At 49.1% G+C, this 19,126-nt stretch overlaps 1 protein-coding gene across 1 annotated transcript; it reads right to left on the bottom strand.

Moving 5' to 3' along the window:
- Positions 1–1,720: 1,720 nt before the first annotated feature.
- FNDC4 (fibronectin type III domain containing 4) lies at positions 1,721–4,354 on the bottom strand. The gene is made up of 6 exons (XM_054566164.1): positions 4,222–4,354; positions 4,020–4,135; positions 3,567–3,771; positions 3,003–3,092; positions 2,550–2,674; positions 1,721–2,385 (listed from the first exon to the last, which is right to left on the bottom strand). The coding sequence occupies exons 1-6, from the start codon at positions 4,340–4,342 to the stop codon at positions 2,350–2,352; spliced, it is 693 nt and encodes a 230-aa protein (XP_054422139.1). The 5' UTR covers positions 4,343–4,354; the 3' UTR covers positions 1,721–2,349.
- Positions 4,355–19,126: the final 14,772 nt, after the last annotated feature.

Genomic DNA, 19,126 nt, shown 5'->3' with positions numbered 1-19,126 from the left:
TGCTATTCTAGACCTTTTACAGTTGACGGAATTGAATCCAAATCAGTTCTATGACTTGCGTGGGATCACAAGGCTAATAATGATAGCTAAGAGTGAATACTCAGTATGTGCCTGCCAGATTTACTGTGCAAAGTGTTGCACGTACATTATCTCATTTGCTCTCAAAGCCGGTTTTTGTTTTTGTTTTTTTTTATTTTACTTATTTGTTTTTTTTAGAGAGAGGGTACGGGAGGGAGAAAGAGAGGGAAAGAAACGTGGATTGGTTGCCTAATGCATGTGCCTCAACCGGGGAACGTGCTGCAACCCAGGCACTTGCCCTGACTAGGAATTGAAATGGCGACGTTTTGCTTTGTGGGATGACACCCAACCAATTGAGCCAAACCAGTTAGGGCTCAAAGCCACCTTTTGAAGGGGATAGCGTTATCATTTTACATAACAGGAGAGTCAGGATTAGAGGGGTCATTAGCCCAAGCTAACAGTCAGTTAAGGATGGAACTGGGGTTTAATCCAGAGCTGGCACATTCGACCACCCTTTATACTCAATTCCCACCTCCCTATCTCCATGCCACTGTACCCTGTGACACTCCCATCCCAAGAAATGTGTCCAGTCTGAGAGATGAGTGTTTTGGAACCAGTAGCCAGCGAGAGGTAAGGTAACCTGTTTCCAAATTGGGTAATGGTGTTTTAAAGACTGCTGATTAGGTCCAGATACTTTCATGGTTCAGGGTAGAGGGCAAATCAGAAATTGGCTCATCAGAAACCTGATAGGTTAAGGTTGTCTTGTGATACTTGGGTTTGGGGCTTGATCAATTAAGTAGAAAAGATACTTCTTGACCTTTGTTTGGATTGGAGTCTCTCAGAATTATTGGTTTAATTTTGTAACATACCAGAGAGATCAAGATTCAGAAAACAAGAATTATTCACAAGCTTCCTCTGGAAAGGTCTGTAGCTGAGAAGACCTGTAACACTCCAGAAAGTGGAGCATGTGCTGTCCAGACAGGTTCTGGGTTCTGAAGCTTTGCCCCCACAGTGGCTGCAAACGTCAACTGGTATTTCACTGGCACCAACCACGCTTGGAACTTAGGAAAGAGTAGAAGACAGCCCCTATTTTTACAGAAAACAAATAGGCCGGAGGGCCCAAATTATAATTCTTTTGACAGGGGCGTTTGAACCCTTCATCTTTATTTCCAGAATCCTCCTCTGGATATAGTGGCAGAGAGTGAACATAAAATCATTTATGCTTTACAATTATCATTGACCTTGACTGAAAGAACAGAGACAGAGACAAAAGGGAAGGCAAGGGCATGGAAGAATAGGTACAAGAATGCACAGGAGGAGCACGTGGCACTGAGGGATCCATAAGTATAGCTGCTCTTTCATTTGTCCCAAGACACTGTTCAGTCCTTTTCTGAAAATGAGCTCAGGGTTGATGGAGGAGTCAGAAGAATAAATGATGAGCTGGGCTGCTGATGTGAAGATAAAAAGGCTACTGGCCCTCTCATGTGACATAACATTAGTTTCCACTGGTGCAGGAAGAATTTCTATTCTCTTCTTTCCTTCCCCCCTTTCTAACCCAACAAAGCAAAAGTAACTAGGGCTCTAGTTTTCTATACCCCTCTCTAACTCCTCTCCACCCATTCCAGGCTGGAGAATCAAAGCAAACACCTTAAAATGAGAGTTTGCTCCTGTCAAGTGGGTAGTGGTATGAGGGGTCCTTGTAGCGAGAGGAGAGAAGGAATGTCTTGGGGAAATGTCTTCAGCCTACTATACAGTATACTATACAGTCAGCTCCGGTTTGCCCAAGAACCTTTATTGGAAAATGTCCAAGGGATGAGATCACCAGCAGCTGGGGGTGCTGCCAGGTAAGAGGGGGAGCACCTGAGGCTCCATGGAAGACATTGGAGTAGTGCAGTGCAGTGTCTGTCTTTTTTTTTATTTGCTGGGGAAGGGGGAGTACCCACAGAAACCCCTCTCTGAGACCCAGAGGCAAAATGTAGGGGTAGCTGGGGATGCTGAGAGTCCTGATGCAGGTGAAATCGGGGCCCCATGTGGGACCTAGTGGGATAGGGTTGAACAAGTGATTCTCCCCTGAACTTGGGGGGTGGAAAGACATATCCCATCTGATAGCCACTCCCCGGGTCCAGGGGCACAGACCCTAACATACCTACCTTCTAGCCCTGTTCACAGTGGAAAGAGGATGGGTACCAGGCCTGAGACTGGGAGTGTCAGTATCTTCGGGGAGACTGTGGGATCCTTCAGTCCTGGGCAGGTCATCATCTTAGGCTCTCCCTGACCCCATCCCCATCCCCAGGTTGTTAGGGCATCTCTCTTCTTGTTTTGTTTCTTCACTCATACGTCTATGGTGTTGATGGATGGTGACTTTTTCTGTGAATTAAAATGGCTTGAGTCTCTAATTTCAGAAAGGAAATAGCCTCTTCTATCCCAACTTTTCATTCTCCCTTTTCTGGCCCCTCCTTGGCCTTCTCCCTTTTCCCTGGCTGCTCCTAGAGGCAAAATCACCCTTCCCTCCCTCACTGGCCCCACATCACCTGTCTTGTCCCCACTGGCCTTCCCTGAGGACTCTGCTCTGGCCCCTTGCCCTTCTCCTTGGGGTTGTTGTTGGAGTCATTGTCCTTGATGATATCATACTGACGGCAGAACAGCCCGATTACAGCTGAAACATAACAATACAATCTGAGCCTTGATCCCGACCTCCCCACACACGGCCTCAAAGGGCAGTGAGACACCCCCAGTTTAAAGAGAATCTGAGAAGAAAATCCTTCAGTTCCTGGTGCCCATGCACAAGCACCATCCTCTTAATCTTTCTCTTCCAGCTGCCCATAGTCTCCTCTCCTCTTCAAACTTCTGCTCGTCCTTCTCAACTAAGCGTCTTCCCACTCCCTTTCTCCCACCCCCTTTTCTCCCAACAACCTTCACCACCTCCCACCTTCACGGAGCCCCGTTCCCTCAATTATTGGTCCCCTGTCCGGCTGCTTACTCACCAGCCCACATGAGCAACACCACCACAATGATGACCACTTCCCCCGTCTGTAACGGTCGCTCTCCATCCAGACCCTCCACTGTGATGTCACCTGAAAAGGAAGGAGACAGATCCTGCGTTGTGGGGAGTAGCTAGAGAGCTATGTCTATGCAGAGTGTTGGGGATGGAGATACTGGGGATTAGAGTCGGTCTAGACCATCACACGGTTGCCCCCGGTAGCCCTTCTCTGGGAAGCTGTCGATGGACAGGGGCTCAGAGGCCAAAAACCCAGAGGGCTACAGGTCGGGTACTTGCTCACGCAGGCTGCAGCTGCTGTGAACCTCTGTTGGGTAAAAGGAAGCTTAAAAGCCCTTCCTCCAAACGATTCATTGCCAGCCTGTCTATACTGAGTCGCCTGCCAACCTGCTTTCCTTCCTTTCCTGGCAGTACAACAGATTAAATCATCCTTCTATTCATCTAAGCTAGACTGTTGCTTGCTTTGGAGAAGTAAACAGGAGGCTAAAGTCCAGATAAAAAGCCAGAGAAAGCAAAGCTTTAGGGCCTGGGGAATAGCTGAGACCCTCACCTGGGCTCGAGCTGTTTGAAGGCAGCCGGTCAGAACCCTTGAGAGTTCGAAAGTGCACCCGGGGCCCCGGGGGGCTCTCTCCCCGAAGGCCGATGCTCCTGACCTGCACTGTGTAGTCGCTGTCCTCGGCCAGGCCCCAGAGGGCACAGGCTCGAGTGGTGGTGTTCACCTCCCGGATGACACGCTGTCCGGGGCCATTCTGTCGCTGCAAGGAGACAATGAGAAAGGAGGGCGTCCTCACCCCAGTCTCAGGCCACAGGCTCAACCCAGGACTCTTGCACATCCAAGCACTCCGAGGGAGAGAGAGGAATAGGGCGGCTTGAGGCAGGGAACACCAGCTCCCAGATTCTCCTACTGCTGGGAGGGAGGTTGGGGGTGGGGGGAGGAAGGTTACTGAAGGAATATTCAGAGATCCAAGGACACAAGTTAGGGGACCAGAAGGCTGATTCATACTTGCTGGGAAATGGAGTAGCCAATGACGATGTTGCCTTCTGGGACGTCCCAGGACACAGTGGCCGAGTTGGCTCTGAGGTGAGTGACTGTCACATTCACAGGAGATGGAGGCCGGTCTGTGAGTGCCAGTATGTTAACAGGTTAACAGGTTCCATCCACAGACTAGCTCTGGTTAATCCCCACCCTGCTCTCCTTTACTCACCTGCTCGGACAAAGCCCAGGTCACAGCTGACCAGCAGGAGAACCGTGGGGCTTAGATACGGGGAGAGGGGCATCAGCGAAGCCATGGTCCCCACCGAGTCCGCTAGGAGGCACTGGGGCATCCGCTCGGCATCCAGGCGGGGCTCCTGAGAATGGTAGGAGTTGGGGGGCGGGGGAGACGAGGGAGGTGGTCAAGGACTGCCCAGAGCCCACGAGTGGGCAGCAACTGTCCCGGGCTCCCCACGGCCCACAGCAGCCCCAGAGCTACCCTTTGCCCACGCCTTCCCCGCCCCTGCATCACCAGCGCGCGGGTCTGCCCTGCCCACACCCACCTCCGCCGGTCCTCGCGGTCGGTCAGGCCTCGGGGGGCTGCTCGGTGCCCAGTGGGCGACCCATCGCCCGCGCTGGTCGTGCTGCCCCTACCCCATCCCGGCGCGGGCCCGGCGAGGCGGGGAGCACGGGGCCGCGCAGCGGGCAGAGGGCGGAGGCGTAGCGGGCGCGGGTTGCGGGGCTGCGGGGCCCCCAGAGCTCGCGGCGGCGGCGAAGGCGTAGTCCGTGGGTGGGCGAGCGGCGGCCTGGGTCCCCGGCACGAGAGGCTGTGCGGCTGTCCCCGCTGGCTCCTGCAGCGGGATGTGACCGTTCCTGCGAGCCAGCCGCCTCCTTCTGCAGAGCTGGCCCCGCTCGCTCCGCCGCAGCCTGGCGGGGACTTGCCGGTCCCGCCCCGCCCCTCCCTGCTGGGGTTCCTGCCGCCGTCATCCCCCACCCCCTCCCGCCCTCACCCCCTTCTCTCAGGGCTCCTCCCACGACCCCCCCACGGGTGGCACCCCCACGCGCCGTCATTCCTCCAGACACCTGCTCCCCGCCCCAACCCCGGGCTCAGACCCACGAGGCCGCGGGGGCGATAGTAGAGGCACAGGTGCGAGGGTCCCTGGCACCTGGGAGGGCCCCATCCCTCCGCGCTGAAATTAGCCGGTTGGGCGGAGAAATTCTACCTCCAGTGCAGAAGGGGACAGGGTGGTCGAGATATAATTGTCTTAACAATCTCCTACTTGTAGACTGCGTCAGCTTTTAAGTCTTTTTCCCCATTCATAATGTGATATTCATTCCCTTCAGCCTCTCATTCATTCTTTTATTTATTAATCAAATATTTACCGAGGGTCACCTATGTGCCTGAGATACAGCGATTATTAAGAGTACTGAGTTGGTTTTTTTAAAAAGAAGCTTTATGCTTTTTATTTTATTTTTTTAAATCATGTTTATTCTATTAAAGTTTTCTCAATTTTTCACCCTTTGCCCTCCTCCACCCACTTCCCACCCCACCCCCAACCCCCACCTCTAAGATTTCTGAGTTTTTAGGAGGACATTTAAACAGCAATGACTTGGGTGTCTTGTCTTACCTTTTCAATGTACTGTGTGGCCTTGGGGAAACTGGTTAATCTATGTCTCAGGTTTCCCACCTGTAAATCAGAGTCCAAAATGTCACAGGACTGTTGTGAAGATCAAATGAGACGATGTCAGGAACGATCTTTACAAGTCTTAGAACACTGTGTGAGTGAGAGATTATTAATTCGCACCAATTTGTTAGTTACTTTATTCATTCAATAAACATCTAATAGATCCTCACTTTTGTCGTGCTTCGGGTGAGCGTGGAACCCGGAGTCAGAGCCTGGACGGGGGTGGGGGTGGGGTGCGATTCTGTCAGCAGTGTGATTATCAGCAACCAACAACTTCTGAGCCTCAATCTCATCGTCTGATAAAGGAGGTGTCAGTGTTGTTCTTAGTGTTAATGTATCAAAGGAGATACTGGATGAGAAAGGTGCATTGTTCAATGTAAATAAAGGTTGGCTAACATCTTTAGGGCAGATACTTTGTTTTCGGATCCTGATTGCAGTATTTCTATTTCTGTGGTGCTTTCATCTGTAATACCTGGTTCAGTGTGCACACCCCTGGGGTTCTGAAGCTTTTGTTGTCTTCCTTCTGAAAGGAGAGTGAAACGGGGCAAGTGGGGCACAGACAACTGGACCACTGGATGGGTTGAGCATGTGATCAAGCCATAGGCCCCAGGCCCTCTGACCTCTGCTGACCCTGAGGCCCGGAGGACCCTGAGAACCCCTGAGCATCTTGCCCAGAGACTCTCACTGCCCTGGGTCTGGGTCTGGGTCTGGTCCTGCACTTCTAGGCCCCAGGCCATTGAGAAAGAGGTTATTGTACCAAAGGGCAAGAGTAATGAACCTCTTCAGGGGAAACGCAGCGGCTAGGGAGTCTCAGTGCATATAGAGAGGGACTCCAGAAGCTTCCCTGAGGTTACTAGCTGGCCTAAAGATCAGGAAGAGTGTACAGGTAGAAGGCTCAGAGGGAGTGGTACTCAGAGGGGCCACAGCACCTGGTTTCATCGTTATTGCAGCACAGATAAAGCCCTGACAGCTGGGAGCAGACGCAGCGTGACAGAAAGATTTGTGTGGGGGAAGAGGCTGGCAGGACAGTGTGTCCACAGTGTGGGACCGTGCCGGACACAAAACGGTTTCCACATGTGACTGAGGCCCCGGAACCTGGAAAATGGGAGTTGAGACCTTTCTTCATGTTGGCCTTCTGCACTGATTCCTAGAATCATTTCTCATCCAGACTTCTTCCACCTTGGGTTTCTGCTCTTCTTCTCCTCCTTTCTACCTTCCCACCTTCCCTCCGGATCTTCTTTCACTAATAAGCCCAGAGTACCAAGTGCGGGCTAAGTCCTTGGGGCGGGGCGGGCGGGGGGCGGTGTGTGTACAAACACTGTGACTGCCGCCCCTCGCACCTCCAGTTCAGCTGCAGTGAATGGGGCCTCGGCTTTCTGTCTACCCTGTCCCCTCTTCCCTCTAGTTGTCTGGGTAGGAGGCAGTCCTGCCAATCACAGAGAGGCCAAACCCACTGACCCAGGACTTGGGCAAAGCAAATGCTGAACAAATTGGTCTATTGCTGGGGCAATGTGATGCTGAGATCTTCCAGGAGGAGGGGCAAGCCATGCCCACACACCACGTGACCCAGACCCATCCCCGTGGCACTGCAAATAAAGATGCCGACCCCAACCCCACCTCAACCTATGCCCTCTCCGACCACAGTCCCTAATTTTGGAAACCCAGAGGGCCCCTCCACCTCACCTCCAATCTACTGTCCTCTTCTTGTCTTTTTATTCCTGCTTGTTCCTACAGTGACTCTACAGTGAGTCAGTTCTGACCACCAGGGTACAAGTGGCTGGAAGGGTTCAGGAACTGGGGAAGGTGCTAACCCTCCATTTGCGCTCTGCCTAAACTTCTTTTTCCCTCTACTTCGCTCTTTCGTTAGTCTCCATTTCTCTTTTAAAGACCTCAGTTCTCCCTTCTCCCAGGCCTCCTTCTTGGATCCTTGTTGTCATCTTATTAACCAAAAATAATTTTAATAATAATTATCACCTGCATAATACTTTATAATTGACAGTGTGCTTTCATACCCACTGCCTTAAAAAAAAAAAATCTGTGAAGTTGGTGTTATTGTCCAGTTTCTTTTTTGGGGATGGCAAAATGAAAACTGAGGATAACCACAGTAGCTTACCCAAATATACCCAGCTGATAATTGCTAGATAATGCTGCTTTTGTGTATTTATTTACTTATTTATTTGCTTATTTATTTACATTTAGAGAACAAAGCTGCTTTCAGTCTTTTCTGGAACGAGTAAGGGTTTGAATAAATAGCTAAGCCAGCATTTGGAGTTGGACTGAAATTTCTCTCTCGAGTCTGATATTCCCTTTGCTATACCACACTGTCTCTGCTCTGTTCACTTTTGCCATAGAGGAGGGTTAAGGGGTCTCCCCAATTCTTCTTCTGTTCCTGACAAAGAAAAGAATATGCTTCCTCTGATCTGAGCTGGACCCCGGTGACCTGAGCCTTTTTCCTTCTTCGGGACCTTGAGGTGGGGCTGATGGTCCTGAGTGGAGAAGGCACATCTGGCATTACTCATGTTGAGGAGTGCGCTATTCCCTGGTTCTCCTCCCTCGCCTTCTGGGGCTGACCCTTGGGACCAGAAAGGTCATCATTGCTAAATGCCTCGGTGGACCCCTCCAGCCCTCTCTCCTCTTTCAAAAGCCAGATCTTACCATGGAGTCCCATTTCTTCTGAGCGCATCTGAGCCCCACCAGTCTACTGCCAAGATCTCTTCATCCCGTGTACCCCCAAGGGATCATCTCCAAGTGACATCTTCAAGCGCCAGATTTTAAGCAGTACTGGCTTAAGCACTGGCCTAAGAGAATCATCATACAGCCTCTATCTAACCTCTAGGTGTTAAAAGTCCACGATAATTGTTCCTTCACTATCATTACTGCTTTACATCCTCTCCCCCTTGACGCGTCTCCTTTAACCAGCTGATAAAAGGCCTAGGACTGAAATCTCTTTACACCTATGTCATTGTAGGAGGTGACAGGTAAGTCAGGTTGGCCTATGAATATTTTGCTTGGCAGGAAGAGTGGTTTTTTTAAGAAATTGAATTTGAATGCTTGTAGATGGAGATTGTGCCCAGTTTGCTTTGGTCCCTGCCATTCCTCAGTGCCTCACACTTGGCCCACTTCTCCTGTTTATGCTGCCTGACTAGCCCCTGTGGGTATTTGAGCTTTTCAGCCTGACAGAGTGTCTATCATGGTGCCCAACAAATGGTAGGTGCTCGTTCGATGACAATTTCCCCTTCATTCCCTTCTCTCACAGCAGCATGCCCTAATAAACCATAGCCTGCTGCTTTGTCACCAGTACCACTGACCTTTAGTCTGTCCTCTGGGTGGCCTCTGGGGAGGGGACAGTTCCTGCAAGGGACTGAGGAAATGACGAAGGTCTGTGTTTTCTACCGACATATGTCCAGAGACCTCTGTCTCTTCCTTCTTATGGGGACATGAACTCTCCAACATCCAGCAACAGGCCCTTCCCTCCCCTGGTCCTGGCCCTGACATCCCCACATAATAGATTTGTACCCTAGACTCTTCCTGGTGGCATTACCTCACCTACTCTGCTCTCCTAGGTGGCTGCTGGGAAGAAGAGGGTGTCACTGGCATTTCATTGGGGCTCTGAGTGTGAACGTGGGCTGGGTGGGTCAGTTTTACAGGGTGGTGGCTGGGAATAGAATCACATGAAAGACAGATTGACAAGGTAAGTTCTAGAAAACAGAAGGGGTTCGCACAAGGAATTTTGATTTCACTCTCACTAATTAGGATCCACCTGAATGAATGTGGGACGAGGAGGAAGGGATCCCATCTCAGAATAACTGTGTATGAATCCATTCAACAATCAAGATAGACAGGCTAGACCAGGGATCAACACGCTGTACTGGCAGGTCAGTCCAGCTGCTGCCTGTTTTTGTAAATGAAGTTTTATTGGAACACAGCCATTTGTGTTTACATATCGTCTATGGCTACTTCCATGTTACAGGGATAGCTGAGTTCACAGGGCCCCCAAAGCCTAAGATAGTCACTCTCCGGCTCTTTACAGGAAAAGTTGACCCCTGGACTAGTCCCCTGCTACTGAAAGTGCAGGCCTTGCAGCAGCGATATCAGCGATTTGTTAGAAATGCAGAATCTCAAGCTCCACCACAGACCTACGCGGAGTCTGAATCTGCGTTTTAGCAAGATTCCCAAGTAATTTGTTTGAGAAGCTCCGGGCTAGGCGACCCCAAGTTTCCTCTCAGCTCTCTGATTCTAAGATTTCCTTGAGCAGAAACTAGATGTGGAGGGACACACATAAGGAGATCAGGACACTGAGCTCAAGGAGCTTACGATTTAGTTCAGCAGTTTTCAGATGTTACTGTGCAGAAGCCTCCACTGGGGGTACTTGTTAACAATGTTGGTCCATGGGCTCCCCTCTTCAAATGTGGATCCAGTAGATGGTAACTGGGCCTGGGAACCTGCATTTATTTCTAACACGCATTCTGGGGGATTCTGATGCCTATGGACCTTGGGGAACACTAGAGTAACCCCCCACTCGTCATGCCGTCCTCTCTCCCTGCCAGCAGGCCCCTCCCGTGGCAGGCCAGATGGACTATGGCATGGGTAACCTGGCCATCTTCTTGCCAGTCCCGGCTGGTTTCAGCCCAGTGAGCATGGCCAGGTGAGTCTTTGACGGTGACACCTTTCATTACCAAGGGGGGGGGGGGCGGGGAACCTGTCAAAACAGAGTACAGTTGCAAAGGACGGAGCAGGGTGAATATGGTTTTGTTCACCAAACCTCAGAATGCTAAGGTAAGAATAGGGTGTCTCTAAGCTTATGAGTTTCTTTTATTTTGTCGGTTGGTTTGTTTAATTACTCTCTCCTTTGAGAAAGGTTGAAGGCAGTTTACAAAGGATACATAAAATACAAGAAAGCACACATTCAAAACAGGGATTGAAGAGGCAAGGATAGAATAGGGTCATGAAAATGCATACCTCGAAGATCTGTCCTTTCATGTGAGGCAGGTCCCAAGCATCTTTTCATAGAAAGAATGATGGGTGTTGAGTGGCCTCCTCTCCTTTGCCAAGCTCCCTCATGTTAGTGCTCATTCTCCGTCATTCCAGGCGCCCATGGCCCCCTCTGGTTATTCAAACCTCCCGCCACGTTCCCCTTTCCTGAGAGCCCCGTGCCTCCAAATCATCTCCATCTTGTTCTCTCTCTAAATGGCCACTCTGATCTCAGAGAAGTTCAGCATAGTCAACCAACAGTGCTCCGTGTGGCTCTGTAAACTGCCTTTGGAGTATTAAAAACAACAACAACAACAACAATGGGAGAGTAGATTGTAGCCCTTTGTGTGGGAGCTCTGATGTTGTAGGTTTGGGGTAAGGCCCTGAAATATCCATTTTTTGAAAGCAACCCTGAAGATTCTGATGTACAGCCAGGCTGAGGGAACTCTGCCAAACAAGTCATTGGAGTGGGCCACCTGATGAAGCTGAGGGCTTCCTGTCACTGGAGGCATTCCAGAGATGGCTTGATGATCACTCAAGAGCAGCTTTGCGGGTTTAGTGGTGGTCTTGGGGGCGGGGATGAGCCAGGTTCCTTCTGAGGTACTTTTTTCAATTCCCAGATTCCCAGCTTGTAGTATAATTCAGAGGAAAGTGTGAATCTGAGGTGCCCTTAGCCCTGGTCCTTTTAATGGAGGCCTCTCCTTCACCAAAAATACATCTGCTGCAGTGGATGCTAATTTCAGGCACCGTGACTAAGTGAAATGAAGGATTCCAAATAGTGTAGGCATGGAGATCTTCCAGTTGTTCCTTAAATCAGTGGCTTCCAAACTTGGCTGATCTTCAGAGTCGTCTGGGAAGCATTTTAAAAATATAGATTTTTTTGGGGGGGGGCTCTACTTCAGAACTACTGATGCTGATGGGGTGGACGTGGTACCCAGAAATGGGTAGTTTTTAAAAAACAAACTCCCCAGGTGGTTTTGGTGGCAAGCCAAGTTTGGAAATCTCGGTTTTAAACCACACAGTAAACACCATCTCCTCTCTCCGCTCAACACCTCTGTCTTACCTTTCTAGGAAGTTTCAGAAGTACTTTGAGGACAAATGACAGGAAAACACTTTCCACAGTGAGTATGTAATATATGAAATTTGTTTGCCCTAGAATGCAGATAAAAAAAAAAATGTCTAAAAATAGTTCAGGAAGGGGTGGAAACTGCAGGGATGGAATTATAAGGGGAAGTTAGGGACTCCATGTACAGAGACACAGTGGGTGATTCACAAATTATCCCCGAGCAAAGCTAGTAGGAGGTCAACTACAGAAGATCCCCATTCTTTGAGACCCCATGGTTGCACCTAGGCGTATAACAAGCCCGTTGTTCTCATGTCTTTATCACATTGTTTTGTTCTTGATTAATTTATTCAAGGAATAGCTGTCAACTCTTAGATGCTACTCAGTTTGGTTCCCTCAGTAGGAAATATTATCCCTCCTTCAGGTCATGAGGGGTTTACTATTTGGGGAAATTTTCAGAATATATTTCCAGGAATAGAAAGGGCCTCTGATGGCTCCTGAGACTGAAAATCAGGTGGTAACTTTGACATTTGATGCCTGGCCTCCCCTCAGGGCCCCAGAGCACAGGGCTAGTGTGGTCATGGCGGTGGGACGTGGGCCAGGACCAGGAAAAATAAAGTCTTGGTCTCAGGCTGCAACTTTACATTTGAGCGTTGGCTTTGCTCTGGGATTAAGATGTGAAATGTTTTCATAACCCTTGTCCTCAGGGTCAGGGACACAGTGCCCCTATAAGCTCCAAAACTCATCTCTGTAGGAAGTTGTTGACCTCTGACCCCAATCCCAATGTGGTCTTTGATCCTGACTCTCTTCTGAGGCCCTTCCTTTAGATCTTCACAGACCAACCCCTACTCTGTCTTTCTTTGGGCCCAGAAATGACCTCATCGAAGACTAGAATTCAACATTCCAACGAATAGCAGAGCGGATGCAGAAACTGCAAGAGAAACAGAAGCTTGAGTGCTCAGTCCTGCTATTGGGGTGGGATCTTCCCCCACCCCCTCCCCCTGCCCCCACCTCAGGATTTCCTGCCACTTCACAGGGGCCTCTGACTTTAGGTTCTGTTACATCTCTAAATTCCTGCCATTGTGCGTCAACTAAAATGTTATAAATCAAATCCTATTTTCTCATTTCCTTCCTCACCTTACAGTGTGTTATTCCCATCCTGACCCTGTCTCTTAAATCAGTAATCATAAAACACCTAAATGGTCTACGGCAGTTTCTGTTTAAAGAAGCTTTGTGCATCTGTGTGTAGGAAGTATTCACTAGAACAGTGGATAGCCCTATGTCTCATTTGTATGTTTAAATTTCATATATGGACTTAAAAAAATGGGATGCAGTGTCATTCTCCTGCCTTTCTAATTCTCTCCAAAAATCAAGGTGGTTCTACGCCTCCAGCGCTCCGGTTCCTTTCTTTCTCCGGATTGTGGATGCGTCTCACCAATATCATCTCCCCTTCCTTTGGCTTTACAAAGGCCTCAGCCAAACCCCTGCCCATGCCCCTCTGTGCCAGCGACTGGCACACCTGTGACATTCCCCTTGATCCTGCTTTTGTGAGAAAGGAAGGCATGAATTCCACAGTATGCACAAGTTCCATGTCTTTCATCTCCCAGATACTCATCGCTTCTCCTGTCTGCAGTTGTTTACTTTTCATCTCCTTTTCTCAGACATGGCATTTATCATTCCTTTTACTGTAATCACTTTATCTGTCCTGTTACATACCAGTACATTACAGTGGCTGCTTCATCAGCCTGTTCAGACAACTTGAATGCAGTGTCCAGGGTGACAAACTGCTATTAAACAATGGGGGATGGGGAGGAGAAAAAGTTCTCAGGCAGCGGTAGGGGGGGAATCCTCTCTGAAAAACCTGTATCCCCAGCTACCAGGAGACCCAGTTGCTGGGGCTTCCCCCTCAGAGTGCTGAATGTACCATATAAATGACCAGAGGTGGCCCCTTCCCCATATCAACCCCTTCCCTTAGTTAAATTCTCAGTCCTGCGCTCGTCCTTACAGCCCGCTGGAGGCCACCGGGATTACCAAATGCATGCCCGGAGGCCACTAATTAGTGAACTCCAATATCCTCTTTTCTCCCCCAGTTCATCTGTCAGCACCTCCGCAGCCCCAGGGCCTCAGCGGCTCCTTCTGGATGAGAGGTAGAAGCAGCCCCAAGATCCTGCTGGAAACCCTGTTGCTGGCAGGACTGTGGACCAGGGCATTGCAGCCTCTCAGAGGTAGGAAGGATCTCGACCAGAGAGAGATCAGAGTCACGCAGTGGGTGGGATGGTGTAGGTGAGGGAAAGGCAGGTCCAAATTTAGAGATTGGGTGGTGGCAGCAAGACGGATGCCCTGCCGCTCCTGGGAAAGGAGCCAGCTCGGGGTGCTGCTGTTCCTACCACGCGGGTATGCAGTGGACCCTGGACTCCTCAGGTCCGGACCGAATCCCTGTGCCCACCTTCGACATCCAAAGGTAACCTAGCTTCTCAGAGTCTTTGATTTGGGGATGGTCCCGATCACGCAGAGTAGAGCTCACCCTGCTGTGGGCCTCCTTCCCTTACCAGGTCTCTAGCCTGGCCTCCAGCCTGCTCCCTTGCCTCCCCTCCGCTTTCCCATCCCGCCCTCCTCCCAGCGCTCTCATGACGCCCCTTCTGGTTTTCTGCCCACTGACGCCCCTTCTACCCTCCTGAACACGGCCCAGCTCTTCTCACTGCACCTTCACTGGGGACCGGCAGAACTTGGTTTTAAGGGAGTTGAGCCTTCCCTAGGGAGGGAGATATCCAGGCTTTCTGAGGGGGCGTAGGCCTGCCCTGTGCCTTTTCTCCTAGTTGTCTTCTGGACATGCTGCAGACATTTGAGAGGGCTCATCAGGTGACCTATAGTCAAAGCCCCAAGATTGCCGCCGGGTGAGGCAGGCCAGCACCAGGTGTGTGCACACGTGTTTGCAGGGAAAAGTGGCCTGGATGGAGAATGACCTGAGAGCAGGGGAGACTCTTCAAGACATGTTAACACAATGAGGGGACCGTGTCTGTGGGTTGGAGGGTCACGGTAGGCTTTCTGTAGCTTGTTCCCGTGCTGTTCCATGTGCACCTTTCTCTCATCTCTGGCCTTTCTTCATGGTGGTCTCCCCACTCATGTCCTGACTCTGGCTCCTTCTCAGCCTGAAGAAGAAAGGCTGCATGTGCCTGGTTGGCTGGCATGGCCCTGGCATCATCACCGCTGTGGATGGAGGGCAGTACCTCCACACCTTTGGTGCCGGTGGGGCCCTGGTTCACACTTCCTTCCTGATTCCTCCAGATCCAAATCAGTCAGCCTACTATCCAAACACTTTCCTCCTCGCAACCAGCCCATGGAGGTTCCTCATTCAATGGCCTGGCCCTGTCTGAATAGGAACTTCAGTCAAATGCTCCCTTCTTTGAACCCCAGCTCAGCCCTTGATTCCTCAACTCCCAGGCTCAAGCTTGGCTATGCTCCTTTGTTACTTTTCATACCCCATTTGCCTTTTTCCTCCCAGCCCTGTTGACATCCCCCCATGCCTAGAACCTTCCTTTCCTATAAAGAGAATCACTTCACTCTCTGTTCTTAAACTTTCCAGATTTCCAAGGTGTCCATGGCTTTAGCGTTGGCGATCACAATGCCATGTTTAACCTGAAGGTCAGCTCACCGGCCAGACGGAGGACGACGGGGCTGTTGTCAGGATGACTGGCGTGCCGCGGGCAGGAGAAGGGGGCGGCGGAGACCGGTGGCGAGTGCAATGGGACGGTGGAGAGGAGGGAGCGCATCTCAGCGGTCAGAAGGCTTTAGGGCAGCACAGGAAGTGCGACAAACTCTGGATTCACCCTCCAAACCTGGCTCTAGTCCCATGCTCTCCCATCAGCTTGCTGCACCTTAGGCAAAGCACTTTATCTTTTTGAATCTCGGCCTCCTTCAGTCTCCAGGTCTATGGGCCGGAGTTTTTCCTGAGAGGGACTCTCTTATCTTCTGCCCCAGAGTCCCCAGTTCTCCCTCCCCCAGGAGGACTTCCTGACTTTCATCCTGCAGTCTTTCTCAGAAATTGCCCCTGTGGTCTTGGTTTTTACCCTGGATGGTGAGAGAGGAGATAGGAGGGGTGGGGGTGAGGGGATGGAGGCAGTAGAGGTGTTTTTTAGGGTCTCAGTATTTTTGAGGGTCTTAGGGTACCTTCCCTGGAGAAGGGACAGAGGTGTGTGTCCTGACTGTATCCCAGGGGAACAGGAAGAACGACTGAATAGCCAGTATTTTGGCTTGGATGCCCTCCCCTCGCCTAGACCACGTCGTGGCGGGGCAGACGCTAGTGGAGCAGGTGGAGGAGAAGCGGCCAACACCCGTGGCTGGCGCATGGCGTGGTGGGACAGTTGCTGCCGGTGAGGGTCCAGCCTTGGGGAGGGGACCTTGGGCAGCAGGCAGTTCCAGCAAGGCCTTCCTGGAGATGCCACCCCCGCTCCCGTTCCTCTCTCTCTCTTTCTATTCAAACCCCTGTGAAGAAGCTCTTTCCATCATTTGTTGGCCTCACGTCGCCACTGCCTTTCTTTGAATATGAAGGGAGCTTCTTCCAGGTGTGGGGAATGAGAATGTAACATCTGCAGTGAGGGGCTCAGAGAAGGGAATCCAGAAATTAGAAAAATCCAAGGCTGGAGGGTAGAAAGCTTTGTTTGAACTTCACAAAGCCAGCTGGGTAAGTTCATGTTGTTACCAGGTCACGGCTCAGAGTCTCCAAGGCAACGGGCTACTGTAATCCCTAGTTCTCTCTAAGAATATGCAAAAAGTGCAAGATAGGCCACCAATCACCTGAAAGATACTCATTTGCCCTTTGTCACAGGTTAATTGTTAATTCTATAGACATCTTCACCATCTGAAAGCCTTAAAGGCTTTTTTTTGTTTTTGCAAGTTCTATGCTGCATTCACTACAGATATTACATTGATTTAGTCTTTGCTTACTAATGAAGTTATAAGCCCTGATAATGATGATAGAAATAATAACCAGTTTGGGTGCACTTTGCAGTTTACAGTTTGGAAAGGGCATCAGACGTCTGGGTGCCAGTTCAGCTTTGCTCTGTGGCCCAAGAGAGAAAGCAGTTTTACCTTCCTGGTCCCCAGTTTTCTCACACAACACCTGCCCGCCACCTATGGAGCAGAAGCAGGGCCCTGAAGGGCTGCCCTGGAGAGGTGTGGTATTCAAACCCCCCTTCCAGGAGGCTTCCCTGCTTGACCAGCCAACAGCTGGCACATGGCCTTACCTGTACTCAGAACTGAATGGAAGCCCTTCTTCCCTGAGCAGGGGACCCATGCTCCTTCCAATGCTTACCTTTGTCTTGCTTTCCAAACGGTGCTCATTGGTCACATCCCTAGCGCCTCGGTAGGCTTTCCACATTTATCGTGTCCTTTGAGATTTCATGTCTTCTAAGAAGCCTTCTCCAGTTAAACCCCTCTCTATGCTTATAGGTCCCATTGTACAGACATAATACCTAATATACATATAAGCCTTTGCATTTTACAAAATATTTCATATATGTCATCTTAGCTTTCATAATTGCCTAAGGAATGTATGTTTAGTGTTCCTATTTCCTAGATGAGGATACTAAAAGATTAAGAGATTGCTCTTACTGGTGTGGCTCAGTGGGTTGGACACCATCCCGCAAACTAAAAAGCCCCTGGTTTGATTCCTAGTCAGGGCGCGTGCCTGGGTTGCAGGCCAGGTCCCCGGATGGGGATGTACGAGAGGCTATAGATCAATGTTTCTCTTGCACATTGGTGTTTCTCTCCCTCTCTTCCCTCCTCTCTAACAAATTCATACATATATACATACATACATACAAACATTTTTTTGAAGAAATTGTAATCATAACCACACAGCTAAGACAGGAGTCAGGACTCGAACCCAGGTCTTGCGACTGTAAGTCTGTGGTTTGTTTTATCATACAATATAAATTTCAACTATATCCATGAGTTGAACCAGATTCCTTTATTCATTTATCCAAGAAATTTTTTTTATAGATCTATCATATGTCATATATTTTTCCAGGGTCAGGGGATACAGTATGGAATGTTAGACTGTGTTTTTTATTAAATTAAAAAAAAGATTTTGTTTAGTTTCAGACAGAGGGGAAGAAAGGGAGAAAGAGAGGGAGAGAAACATTAATGTGTGGTTGCCTTTTGCACACCCCTTGCTTGGGACTTGGCCTGCAACCCAGGCATGTGCCCTGACTGGGAATCGAACCAGAGACCCTTTGGTTTGCAGGCCAGCACTCAAGTCACTGAGCCATACTAGTCAGGGCTAGACTGTGATCTTTTTAAAAATTTTAAAGAAAATTGTACTTATGGTAGCTATTATTTGTATTGTAAATACTTTAGAAAGTACAGAAATCAAAAGAAGGAAAAAATAATTTATAATCTATCTTTTTCCAAAAAAACCCACTCAATTTTGGAGAATGCCCCTCTAGACTTCCTTTTTATGTGTATATAAATATATTTACACAAAAGGAACCATACTGGACATGCTGTTTTTAAGTTCCTTCTCTTCATTTAAAATTATGAGCATCTTCCTGTACTACTATGTCTACATTATCATTCATAATGTAAGTGTATTATTCCATTCTATGGATGTACCATAATTTGTTTACTCTAACCCCACTTGTCAGATACTGTAGACAGTTTCAATACTATGAATTTTATTAAAATTCTGCACTGAACATTTTTATACACACATATGGCTATTTTATTAGGATAAACATCCAAGAGTGGAATCACTGGGTCAAAGGAATATATGTAAAATTTTAAGCCTTTTTGATGGTCAAATTGACCTCTGAAGAGGTTTATAAATGAAGTGTGAAATTGCTTGTTGTTCTATACCCTTAAAATACTGGACTGTATTCTCTTTTTTAATCTTCACTAATCAGTAAAGCAAAAAAGTAAAATAGTTCATTGTTGTTTTAATTTATATTTCTCTAATTACTATGGCGATTGGTTACTTAGAGATACATATTAGCCATTTTTTTTTCTTTATTGTACTGCCTCACATCTGATGGGCATAGTCACCTATTCTTTTGGGGGGGTATTTTTAAAAATTTTATTCATTTATTTTTAGAGAGAGGGGAAAGGGGAGAGAAAGAGAGGGAAAAAAACATCGATGTGGGAGAGAAACATCGATTGGCTGCCTCGCCCAGGCCCCCAGCCTGGGACTGGGCCTGCAGTCCAAGCATGTGCCCTGGTGGGGAACTGAACCAGTGACATTTCAGTCTATAGGCCGGTGCTCGATCCATGGAAAGAGAGATGAAGCAGATGTGGGGAAATGCCAGTGGTTGGTGAATCTAGGGAAAGCGTGTGGGTGTTCATTGTCTGATTCTTGCAATTTTTCTGTAGGTTTGAAATTTTTCAACATGAAAGTGTGGGGGAGTTTCATCAAAAATATTTCT

Source organism: Pteronotus mesoamericanus, unplaced genomic scaffold (assembly GCF_021234165.1).
Source record: "Pteronotus mesoamericanus isolate MK-2021 breed Mesoamerican mustached bat unplaced genomic scaffold, CSHL_Meso_final contig_101, whole genome shotgun sequence".
NCBI lineage: Eukaryota > Metazoa > Chordata > Mammalia > Chiroptera > Mormoopidae > Pteronotus > Pteronotus mesoamericanus.
This window is presented reverse-complemented; position numbering and strand designations above follow the sequence as displayed.